This window comes from Tribolium madens, unplaced genomic scaffold (genome assembly GCF_015345945.1).
Source record: "Tribolium madens isolate multiple individuals breed KSU strain unplaced genomic scaffold, Tmad_KSU_1.1 Scaffold_91;HRSCAF=231;Tcas5.2_LG7, whole genome shotgun sequence".
Taxonomy (NCBI): Eukaryota; Metazoa; Arthropoda; class Insecta; order Coleoptera; family Tenebrionidae; genus Tribolium; species Tribolium madens.
In genome coordinates, this window is record NW_025401063.1 from 18,534,069 (window position 1) to 18,547,701 (window position 13,633).

Below are 13,633 nucleotides of genomic sequence, written 5' to 3' on the forward strand. Positions count from 1 at the left end.
GTATCGATCCAAATCATTTTACGGTTTTGCAGGCTTCACAGCTTGAGAAAGTTGCTATATAATAATTATTTATTTAATAGTTGTCGTAAATTATCTGTTTCGCGCTCAAACAAGGCTACGACAACACGATAGAATTTTTGTAATTAAAACTTTTCTCATTTACAAGGATGGAGCAGTAGGAAATTCGATATATTATTATCTTAATAGCAGTTTATTAATAAAGTCACTTATTTAATAACTTTACATAACTGTTCATGATGTGATGCATTTATAATATATTAATTTTGATGGATCTCTTGAAAAATACCTACTAGACTGCCTCGTTTATGAGGAAAATAAATCGCAGTCGTTGGGACAAGGAGTAATCTTTAGTAGACATTTGAAAAATTAAACTATTTTGTCTCGAGAGTGTCGTCAATTTGAATCTGCTCCGAAAAAGTAAAAAGTGGTCGACCATTGGGTTTGGATGGGTTAATGAGAGCTTTCTTGATAGGTAATCAGAATCGACAGAGCAATTACTAGGGATCTTGAAGTCGATTAATCTTATTGGTAGTCTTGGTAAATATGCGGAAATCTATCACTTTGGCAAATAAAAATTATTTGAAGCAAATGTTAAGTTTTTATTTCAATTCTCCCAATTAATCAATTCTCCTGCTTTTTTTTATTTTAGACAAAATGAAACATGAAGTCACTCTCAACAACAGTTGCGTCACACACGAAAATAACTAATGTAGCAATTAAGCAAAGATAAAATATTTATTGAGAGCACATAAAATATCTGATTAAACCGATTTATTAACTAGCAGGCTTGTTTGCGGCAGGTCAAGATTAAGGTGACAGTATCGGCCCTCAGGGCGATCTTTGAGGCGCGCTTAAGAACTCCGGATGTTATTGATAAAAAAGAAGAGTCAATAATAATTATAAAAAAATGACTAAGCAATTTTACAAAAACTGTTTTACATTGACTGTTATTTGATGTGTCTTTGGAAGCACTTAGAACACTCCTCAAGAAGTTTTAATAAAAGTGTCGTAAAATTTAACGGGACTTTTACTAAATTACAAACTGGGCACGGCTTTCGAAGTTTGGGTTTTTTATGTAGTTAGTCAGTAGATGAGAGATGACACAAAAAAGACATAAAATTAATATCATGTGATGCAGCTATTAAGACAACTTAAGAAACAAAAGTAATAAATATTTAACAACCCAATATTGTATTTCTAGAATTTTATTGTTAATGTTGTTTTAGGTAATGTATTCAAATAATTTTTTGTTTTGCAAATTTTTAAACGGTTTTTAGATGTCTGGAATTTTTTAATCTATTGTTGTTTACTAGTTTACTACTACTGGTCCTTTTAAAATAAACAGCAGATCATATTTGAATAATTCAGTATTTGTATACTTGTTTCGCATCTATGTCATAAGAAAGTTAAGTTAATAAAAGAAAGCATTAAGTAAATTCTGCTTTCAAACAGTTTTTATGTTTTAACAATTTTTTTCTGTAAGAGAAACAAGAGAAACAATATTAATAGAAAATAAGAATGTTTTTAATTATGTATTTTTTATTATCTCTATAAAAACCTAAGGTCTGTTTTTCTTAATGGAAATGCCAAACCGTCTTAACGACTGCCACTAGTAAATTCATTCATGGTAATTTTAATAAAGAAAGTTGGCAGTTCCGGTTTTTTGAATTAATTTGAAAACAATGTCATTAAACGTCAACACAAAAAATCGTGTAAGAAAATTTAGAGACGAAACACCAAAAAAGAAACAAATTCGTTACCGCTAATAGTTTTTAGGAATTTGGAAACGAATAGTTCGCAAGCAAGAAGTTAGAAAAAGAGTTCGTTAAAATGTAGGCGCAATTTGTAATGCAGGTTTGCTAAACATTCTCAATTTTTAGGAAGAAATTGACAAGAATACAAAATAAACATGAATGAGAAAGAACCTCGGAAAGAACGCAATTAAATTAGTGTCTTGTGCATCGTTTTTGAGGAACAAGTTGAAAAAGTAACAATTTTGACACAAAACTTGAAGAAAAATTTATAAAATGCATCAACTTTGAACTCATTTCAATAAATTACACAAAATTTATTGCCAATCATCGTAAGACCTACTTGTATCTTTTGCTAAATAACTTTTTTCCGTATAAACATTCTTTTTCTTCGAAGTTTTTGCAACAAGAATTTCATTTTTGTCCACAACATTGTACTTACTAGCGATGTGTTTCTATCAAAATTATTAGCACTGAATTCTGTCTTTAGACCTTAGGCAATGATGTCTGTCCTCAGGTATTCAATTATAGCGCTTTCAAAGAGCAAACAGACACACAAGATTCATAAAAGTCAAAAACATCTCAATTTGAAAAAATAACCATAAGTTGTTAACAAAATTTCTAGGGACAAAAGCACAGAGCAAACAAAATTTGTGGCTATGGAGACAAGTTGCTACCAATTTTTTCACCAAAATTTTGACTTGGTAATTTCCAAAAAAACAGACTTTAGATGAAACATTTAATTATGTCAACAATGAGTAGTTTTTGTATAAAATAAAACTAATCTTTTTGCACTTAGATGATATGATGATATGATATGATATGATATGATGATATGCTTTGGTATCAGTCATTTTTTTACTTACTTATACAGGGTGTTTGTGGATTGCGAGCAAATATTTTAACCACTAAGAGAATTTGTTATGAAAAGTCGGATTGAAGACCAAACAAATTCCGTATACAAATTTTATTTTTGCAATTTCCCTCCTATGATTTTCACGAGCCGTTCAGTGTGTCTGTCCTTCTTAGTTGGAAGTAAAAATATCAATGAAAATAAATTGCATTGAATGTTGACCGTGAAAGTTTTTATACAGAAAAAAGGAAACTTTTTGTCCAAAAAAATTATCACTTGTTTACACGTGTCAGTTTAGTTAGTCGTTAATGCGCTTTCGGATGAATTGTGATTTGAAATCAAATTGTCAATCAAGTCATTATGGCCAACTACTCAAACGCCAAATTAACTAGTGTATGGACATCGCACTTCCAAGACCGATTTTCACTAAATGTTTGGGCAGCGATCATTGAAGATCACCAAATTGGACTTCACATATTACCTCAACGTTTAACTAGTGCCGTTTATCTGGATTTTTTGGAAAATGTGTTGTCCGATCTGGTGAAAGACGTGCCCTTGGCGACACATGTGGTATTTACAAGTGAAGCTCTATCAGATTATGAAAAAGTCGTTAACAATGGATTGGACAATCATTTTTCCTAGAGATGGTTTGATCGCCAATGACCACCGCGGTCACCAGATTTAAATACGTGTGTTTTTTTCGGGGTTCACATGAAACAATTAGTGAATTAGTGTACGCAGCTCAAATTTATACCTTCGAAGGGCTGTGTGTGCGAACGCAAGCTTCCCTAGCCCGAAAAGTACAAGAAGTGTGCATTGCCAACGAATGACCACATTTCGAGCAATTTTTTTATAATAGCAAGTATTGACCCACTAACATTTTCACTGACTTACCCTAACGTAGCGATAATTTCTTTTGGCTTTATGATGTTAACGTTCCAAAGTTTTTTCTTATGAATGATTGTAAACATTGTATTAAGACATAAGCGGGGGCGGGTTTTCAGCCTCAATTTATTTTTAATTTTAACTCAGAAATGACGTGCTTTCTACAAAAGTTGGAATAACGAAAGTTGTTTCTTTTGACGAGTCCAATTAGTGGTTAAAATATTTGTTCGCAATCCTCAAACACCCTGTGTACTGGTTACTAGATTGTTTCATATTAAAGATTTTCTACATTGTTTTCTAAAATTGTTGGTTCAAAATAAAAATGTTTTCTACTTTGTTAAGCAAGGTTATAAAATATTAGAAGTGGGTACAGTCAACTTTTATAAGAGTTGCAGGAATAAGAGGTTTGTTTGTTCTGCTTTATCATTAAAGTCTCTCCATCTGAAGACTGTCATTTTTTGCATTCGAAAATAGAAACACCGCGGCTCATTACACACATACAATCCTTTGAAGTTTGTTTCTAGTCCGCTCTGTAGACGTCGCAGGTAGGCAATCGGCGCACAAGAAAGACACTAAGGCGAGGTAAAGCAGCATGACCAGGTGAGTGGAGAGAGAACAGCCCACCAAACCTGCTAAACACACTCAGTCAGTTTGATCTCAGTCACTTAAGCCAAGCAACCCACTCGCACCGTGCCAAAGAAATGACACAAACATTGTGACCATTTCACTTTCAAATAGTTTCTTAAACCACTCGGAGTGATTCTTTCTCAAAATATTGTGATCAAACGGAAACCACAATGTTAGTGAAAGTGTTGCCGTTTTTCACCTTCTTCTTGGCGATTTGTTCGGCGAAAGGTGAGTCTTGATAAGTACTATAACATATCGATCGATGGAAGGTACGATGCGATGGGTTTGGGCAAAGGTGGTACCATCAAGACTATTGATTAGTGAGAAACAAAGCCTTCCTTAAGAGTCTCATGACTGGACTATTTCATTGCAAAATGGGTCTCTTGTATTATTGTGACTAGGAGTTTTATCGCTGGTAATTTGGTGATTGCTGTCATCACCAACAAAAGATTCAATGCTTAAATAATAAAATTCATGATAGCTTGTATTTCTGCAACATGTCACTCTGGAACCGCTCTTGTGATGATGAGCAATTTTTGAAGACTGGCTATAAAATATTTTCTTTGTTGGGTCAGTTATCACGTGCTAATTTTCGAAGATACAGCTAACTGTGTCTTGTTGCAGCCTCATATATTTATTTACCAGAACCACGTTAATTAACATGAACCTGGAGCTTATTAGCATAAGAATCGAATAAATTCGGATGGTACTATTATATAGATACTTTCTGAAAAAAACGTCAAACGGGATTATGTAAGTTATAATCTCGAAAAACCGCATTTCATTACACTATTTACAATGAATTAGTTCTTGGAAATAGTGTCATTGATACTTGTTCGATATTAAAAGTTATGGTAACATCAACACTTGGAAAAAATGACAATTTATCAATTTTCTTTCCATGTTGGTCTAATTATAAAATGAAAAAATTATAATTGCAGGTAAGTATAGGTACTGTCATTGAAAGCACCGCCCCACTGTGTATAATAGGAAAAGTAATTTGTATTTTATTCCTCTGAGAAATGGAAGGTTGTAACTTTACATTAATGGATATTTGTTCTGTCATCGAAAGCTGAGTCCTGCTTTAACAGTACTTCTTAAGAGAGTTTCTCGTTTTATATAAGCAGTAGCAAGAGGATATACAATGAGTATTCATACTTGTGCGAATTTTGCTAGTTTGCATTATGATAATTCTATGATGGTATGGACTTGTTGTGAATATGAGCATTCGAATACTCTTGAAACTAAGAGTGTTTTCTCTGCTAAGCTAACAATAATGGAACAATATTTTTTATTTAGTAAAAATAAGAATTGTTTCCAACAAGACAGAAGTAGGTAGATGGGCAGATATTTTTGCATTAACAATAAAATAACAAATAAACATTACCATGGCATTTATGACAAAATTAATCTAACATTGCAATGCAATCCATATACAGTCCAAGTCGCCCCGGCCGATAACACCTAAACTTACTTTTTTTTTTCAAAAACTATATTTTTAAATAATACTATTCATTCCTCGTTTTCTTAGTAAATGCATCAAATTTTTTTGGCATATCCTGTGAAGCCGGAAATGCTACCAAATTTAGTTTTTCAATTGGAACACCTATGTTTTTTGCTCGAAACAATAATAATTGGCATGAAAAATACGGAAAACCACTATTTATTACATTTTACTTTACATAATGCACTCAGAAAACAATTTAAATTTTTGAATTTTATTGAAAATTTTGCAACATAGGCGGATTTTACTTGTCAAGGTATTCATGCAAAAAGCAGTATGCTTGGATACCGTTTATTTGTTATTTTGACAAAGCCTAATTTGTCAATAAATCTTATTGAGATCTTTAATCATAGATAATATTAATTACGACGAATTGGTAGATAAGCTTGAAGTGTTTTTTAAGTGCAATAAACCTAGAGCGGAAGCTGAAAGACAGTATAAGAGAAAAATACTCAAATAGAGTTCACCCAAATCGTTGGAAATTTAGTCGAATTGAAAAACAACTGAGACGAATAGGTTCGCTTTTTAAAAATTAAAAACCTGTGGTTCTTTGTGAAGAACAAGAAAATAGAAATCTGAATGTTCTGTTATCAGTTGAAGAAAATCCAAGAGTTTCCATAAGAGAACTCGCTCATCAACTGACAAATTAGATGTGTCAAACTAACAATTAAACTGTAGCCAAGCATTTTTTATTCACACCTTTCTTTTAAAATTAAAAATCAGGCTACGCGACCAATTTCCTTATAAAATTGTAAGATTTAAAATGCTTTTTGATTGTACTGTGTTACGCAAAATGTAATAAATAGTGGTTTACAGTATTTTTCATGTCAATGATTATTGTTTGGAGGAAAAAACACAAGTGTTCCATTTGAAAAACTAAATTTGCTAGCATTACCCGCAACACCGGATGTGCTAAAAAAATTAATACATTTATTAAGAAAGCCAAGAATGAATATTATTACTTAAATATTTACTTTTTGAAAAAAAGAAGTAAGTTTAGGTGTTATCAGCCGGGGCGACTTGGACCGAACACCTGTATATTTTTGTTGTTTTTTAGATTGATTTATAAGTTTTTTTATGTTTTTGCTTTGCCAGGATGTTTTAAAAAAATGCCCAATTAACTTATTTGAGCAGTGATTAAATTTATACTTTCTCGATCAATGTTATGTGGTAAAATATGTTCTACATAAATCTGAAAAATTCAGTAAGTGAGCATCTTAGAAAATTTAATGTACCTACAGCAGAAATTTGTGACTACAGCTAAAACTTGAATCCTTTTATGCACCTCAAACTAGTCAAAGTAAAAAAAATAAATGAACATGAACATTGTAATGGAGAAATGCTGGTAACTAGTACCGAAAATTGCTTTCTATCGTTATACCGCATAGATGATGTGTTTCTCATTTTTATTAACTTTCTTTAAAAAATCTCGAAATATAATCTGCTAGAGTAAGTTCAAGTCTAGTTTAATTAAGTCAAAGTAAATTAAGTCATGACAGATTCTTTCATATGATAGATCACATAAACTCGGGTTTAATTACATTAGGCTCAGTTGGGTTATTGCTTTTTCTCAAAAATCTCATATTACTTCACTGTTATCTGCTCATCTGAAAACGCTTTTTTCGTTAATAATGTTATTCTATAGTTTTCCTTATTGTAATTATAAATTAATACAATATAAAATTGTTGAATATTTTGTCGATGCTATCAAAAACAGAAAATTTGCACTACTTGTTAAAAATATGTTTGCAATTCTCAACAATGTGAAGAAATTTTTGTGTAGATTAATGTTTACATAATCTTGGGTAAAACAAAAATAATAACATTCTAAAGGTTTATTGTATTTAAATTTTTTCGTTCATCATTTGATGTGAGGTTCAGCACAATTTATAACCAACAAAGATAGATGGTAGACTAGCTACAGAGAACATCAACTTTTTATTCAAAAGTGGCAGACAAAAATGCAGACAGATTACATACCAAACTTTTGTATTGTTTTTTCACTAAGATTTATTTTCAATGCTAGATAATATCAAAGTCCGATAATATCATCATCATTGATTTCACGGATCATATCCTGTACCGGTTTTATACACCATCACTTATGCGGCCAACCTTCTTTCTTACTTTATAACAATTTCCATGAAGCGTGTGTGGTTAATATGACACGGTTCCACCTCGTTAGAGAGAAAAGTTCCAAGTTAGTAGCATTACCGGCATCGTTTTACAAAACTAATACGATAAATTCTTGACCTAAATCTAACATTACTATAATTTAGCAGAAACCTGAGTACAACCAGTGTTAAAGACCACCTTGTAGCTACGAATATTGATAATTAGATAACAAACTTGAAGCAACTTACTGAATATAAAGCTTACAATTATATAATTCCAACGAAAGGAAACGTGTATAAAAAAAGACCGTTAGGAGTCATTACCATAAAGAGCAATAAAATAGAATATAAATTTTAAAAGAAGACGCAACATAAGTTAAAACATTGTGTGAGGTAGAAAAATCAGATGAGATTAATCAGAGCTGTATTCAGTTTCACTAATTTTTTTGTTTGTTTCATACTAACGGTTCAGTCATTAGCGTTCTGGCCCACTGTACACACATTAAACAAACCTAATTACTTTCAATTCTGCTTCTGCTAAACAAGAGCATCTTTATTAAAAATTCCATTTATTAAAAACGATTAAAAGGCCATTTCGATAATGATTTTTTTTTTATCGCCAAGCAAAACAATAACTTAATAACTGAATATTAAGCAGCGAATTTATTAACAGTATAATCGATTCGTACATTTTCAGAATGAATTTAATAAATCCGAGCAATAAAATTACTACTACACTCGTCTATTTTGAAGTTTATTAAAATAACTGTGGGTAAGAATTTAATTCAGCAAATGATTGGCAAGAATTGCGATTTTACGACCGAAACTTGATTTAATAAGATATTTTCCCAATTATTATAGCAAGATATGATCTTAATTGATCTCGTCTAATTAAGACTTGCTATACATTTACGCCCCTTGTATGCTGCGCATACCGTGTAAACTTCAAACGTGTAAATCCAACAGTGGAAGCTTGTCAGACATCGATGCATTCATAATTAATCGATGTGACTAAAAGTTCGGTTGGAAGTGGATAAGTATCAGGTGTGCGATTTTTCAGGGCTAGAATGTTTTCAGTACGAGAGCAGAGGCAAGAGTCGAAATAATAGCACGTTGACATTTTACTTATAAGGAAAGAAATAAAAAATAACACTAGTACAATTGATACTAGTTCCACATTTTGTTTATTTGTGCTTGATTAAGAGTCTTCAGACGATCTAATAAACTAGAAAGGAAAGACGAGTTCATACGTCAAAAAAACAGAGATTCTCTGGCAGTGAATGTCTTCTTCATTTAATTACAAGTTTTAGATATTAAATTAAATTTTAACTTTGAAAGCACTGTCTAATTGGATTCTTATTAAATTGTAAAACATTTAAATGAGAAAAAATACAGTCGTATAAAAAATAAAATCTTACAAAAAAGGAAGACAATAAATTGAGGCTGGGGAAACGGTTAAAGATACAAAATTATATTATTGCGACAAATTATTTTTATAGTTTGTTTGTTATACAGGGTGTTTCCGAACGAACATAACGTTAAATATATTTGTAACTCAGGATGGAACTTCTTTGTTTCGTCTATAAATAGCATGCAGCAGAAAAATATGTAAAATTATTTTTTCAACACAAATCAAATTTTTATAGATACATTTTTTCAAACATATTTTCCATGTTCCTGTTAACAGGAACTATTACTATTCTCGTCTTACAATTATCTAATTCGCTTACACGGTTGTAGTAACCATCTTCAAATCATATTAAGAATTCAAAGTCTACTAAACATAAAGCATATGATATAATGCAAGTGAGTATTGAAAAATAAGAAACAAGTTATTTCCTCATTTTAATGACTTAACTAACTGATATCAGAAACGAAATACATGTTTTACGGAGCAATGAAAATAACAATTTTATGCATGTAACTATATGCAATTTTTTTATAAGGTGGTAACACTGAAAAATTTTATATACAGGGAGCGCCAGAACTTGCGCCCCAGAGAAAAATACCATGTAAGGTAAAATACCAGGAACATGGAAAAAATGTCAAAAAAATTCTATCTATAAAAAATTTCGAAGTTATGAGAGTTTAAATTTTGCACTTTGACTCTATTTATTTCTGTTGGAAAAATACTTTTCAAAGTTTTTTTTGCTAAGAGGAAACAGGGAAGTTTTAACCTGAATTGTATCTCTGTTCAATGTTATTTGTAGCTTTTATTGGCAAAATTTTTGTATCTTTACTAAAAAATTATAAAAAACATATACATATACATATATAAGATCATCAGTATCATTAAATAGATGTGAAAAAATGTCAAATGTCAAAAAATATATGTCAAATTTTTTTGACAGATAGAATTTTTTAAGCATTTTTTACATGTTCCTGGTATCTTATCATACTAGAAATTTTTCTCTGGGGCGCGAGTTTTGGCGCATCCTGTATAGCTTCCTTCAAACATTTTTGCGACATTTTTATTACACTGATCCCATCTTTAAAGTTTGTTTATGAATAATTATAATTTGTTCGTTTCATTTATTAAACATTTACTAAACAATTGCTTATTTGCAAATACTGAATTAAGTTGGACGTAAATTAACAAAAGTTATGTATTCGTAATAAAGAACAATAAAAAAAAAGTATTGTCAAACTGTGTGTTTGAAAAGTAATTTTTTTACGATTCTAACAAAAAGTATACTTTTCCATCGTATTTCAGAAAGAAATGTGGCCAATTAAAAATAAAAACGAAAAAACATGCTTCTAGATGTAATGGCGAAACTAAGAACTAAGAAACTAAGCGAAATTAAGAAAAATTGTAGTTTTAAAGTTTTTTTGCTGGATCGTAGAAAAAATTACATATGTATGTATTACACTGGAGGAAAGTATTTTTTCCTCCCTTTCACCTTTGGAAAGAAAATATACACTTTCTTCCCTTGTAATACAAATAACTATAATTATATATTTATTATTCTTATTAATTAATTCGTTTTTCTTTCAAAAAACCCTCTTGAAGATAAATTGATTTGTTTAAAAAATCTTTGGCATAATATTTTGTTTTCTTTTTTATGAAAATAGTTACTGTGTTTGTTTTAAACAATTAATCAACATCAAACTAAATACAGAAAATTTAAGCACTGGAAACAAATAATACATTCGCCAGAAGAAATTTAGACAAGAGTTGTACCTATTAAATCTTTATTATACCTACACATCAAGTATGATCCGATTTTAAATCTGCGTTACACTACTCAGTTAGAGAAAAAACAGATAACTGTAATGCTCTTACAAATTAAATTCCCTTGTGAATACAAAGAAATACGTTTTTCCAACGTTTGTGAAAAAGCTCAACGATGAGAAGTCTCCGCAAATCGCCTTCAAGAATTCATTTCATCTGTGCCAAAGCGAGTAGAAGTAGATCATCATGTTGCATGATTGCTGTGCTCTCGTTGCGTTTATACTTGCCGTCTCTAAATAATACATCACGTCTCTGTCATTATTTTTAAACAAAATAAATCGTTGCAAGTCGGGCGTGTTCTCCTTTTTTCGAAAAAAGTCAAATTAGAATCCATCTAACGAATAATTAGTTGTGCACCGAAAAATGATTGATTATAGTTATTTACAAAATTGTAAAGTGGAACATAACCTGTAATTTCTTCATATACTTGCATATTAAATATGAATTACGCGATTTGTCTTCACTGTGCAGTGATAAAACCGTATAAAAACACGTTTGTCTAATTAAATTCGATTAAACAGCTACTGGATTGCCATTAATAGGATGGTTTATCGCTGCCAGGTGTAAGAAGAAGCGTTTAAAAAGTACTTTAAGTTAATTTTGAGTCCTTCAACTTATCGTTTTTATCCTCATTTGAATATCCTTTGCGTGTTTAGCTAATTCGGTAGTTTTCTGACAAATTGGTCCAACTAACCCTCGTAAATCTTTTTTTTTTCGTGGAGTTGCACAGGAACGAATTAATCTTGTCTTTTTATCATAGATCTAATCTCTGAAAGCCGTATCTAAGACGCGCTACTAATTACTTTATTAAACGTTCAATAAATTTATTTATTACCTTGCGTGTTTGTTGTGTACTATTTTAATAGATAAAACTGAAAGTTTAAGGTTATCGGCCTGGAATCTGAAAAAGTGGAAGTATAATGGTGTAATAATCTGCCACTAGTGTAATAGCTACTCGTGTAACGTAAGAACACGAAGATTTGTTTATAATAGACATTAGGCATCAAGAACGTAAATAAGGCGCATCAAATTCTTCAAATTTATGTTTAATTCATTGGTTATCGTTTTTACTTACGTCAATTCCAGTAGCTGACAATTTTAATATAAGTTTTAAAAAAATTGATTCGAAAACCGGTTTTAGAGCCCAATTAACTCATCCATTAATGTATATTAACATTTTTTAAATGGAAATGGAAATATTCCTTTGCATTAGTTAATGTCCAGTTATTTTTGACTTTTTTTGCTTCTTTGAGTTGATGCTTCGCTGTAATCTTGTTAGTTTGTGCAAAGTGCATAATAAACTAAATGATTTAACGTTTTAATTATCAATTATTAACATTTTTCCATATTTCTAATACGAAAGAGATACATCTTGAAAGTGCTTCTACTTTCTTAACCTTCTCACTGGAACGAATTAATCTTGTTTATGACAATTTTTATCATGTATTTAATCTCGAACAAGCGTCTGCAGACATTACATTAATTAGTTTATTAAACATTCATCGGAATTTATTACTTGGCGTGTTACAGTTCGCACTTCCACTTGCTGTGTTTTTTTCCTCTATACTATTCGAAGCATGAAGTTTGAACTGAGAACGAAAAAATAAATCAAACAAATTTGTTAAAATAAAATATAAATGTCAGAAATTACAGAATAAATTTTCACACTTTTCAACTACCGTGGCCGCCAAAATTAACCGGACGACTAAAATTTTGCGATTTTTCACATTGCAATATTTTGTTATTCTTTGTCGGATTTCGACAATTTTTGTTTGGCTTAAAGTACTTTGCAGAACATTGTTATTTAATTCAATAACATTTCTAATTTTGTTTTCTAAATATGATACTCAAAAGATGAAGGCATTGTTTTTTTACTTATTTTTATACTGAGTTGTGGTGTGTGACAGAGACAAACTTAAATTTTTACTGATTTCAGATTTTTGCCCATTCCTTTTAGAATTACGTACCACATTTTCCATAATTTTAATTCCTTACATGTCCGATTTCAATGAATGTTCATATTAAGTAGGCTGAATGTGCCGAAACCTCAAAATAGGCGCATGGAAGCTTCCAACAATTAACCGATTTACTTGTTGTAATCCTTTGAAGTTTCAATTTGTTTAGATTTTTTGTGTTCAAAGACATAATTGTGCTCTTTTGCTGACATAAGCAATAAGTTTCGGTTTAACTAACTTTTTATGTAGCCTAGTTTCTGAACGAATATTTATAGTAACATTAAAAAAGCAACTTTTTTTTAATGCTTTGTATCTTTGGGGCACCAGAAACCAGAAGATAAAATTTTGAAACAAATTCAGAAAAAAACGGGCAATAATGAAATAAGTAAAAAGTTAATTTTGTCTAGTTAGGTATAACATTTACTAGATAAAACTAGAAATGTAATTGAATTGAATTAAATTACAAAGTTCGTTCTTTAAGTCGAACAAAAATTCGTCGAAATCCGACAATGAATAACAAAAATATTGCATTGTGAAAAATCGGAAGCTTTTAGTTGTCCCCTTAATTTTGGCGGCCAGTGTATTTATACAAGGTGATTCTTTTAGGGCCTATATTAGAAACTTTTTAACTTCTAATACAGATAGGAATTTGAAATTTTGTACACAACCCAAATCGACCAGTTTAAGTTCA

The 13,633-nt window shown here is 30.7% G+C and overlaps 1 protein-coding gene across 1 annotated transcript in view; it reads left to right on the top strand.

The window, feature by feature from the left end:
• The first annotated feature begins 4,138 nt into the window (after window positions 1–4,138).
• The window catches only part of LOC123010623, a 67,173-nt gene continuing 57,678 nt past the window's right edge, over window positions 4,139–13,633 (top strand). Inside the window, exon 1 of the mRNA XM_044407657.1 lies at window positions 4,139–4,365. Coding sequence (XP_044263592.1) covers window positions 4,308–4,365 — 58 coding nt within the window. The 5' untranslated portion in view covers window positions 4,139–4,307. The remainder of the gene's footprint in view (window positions 4,366–13,633) is intronic.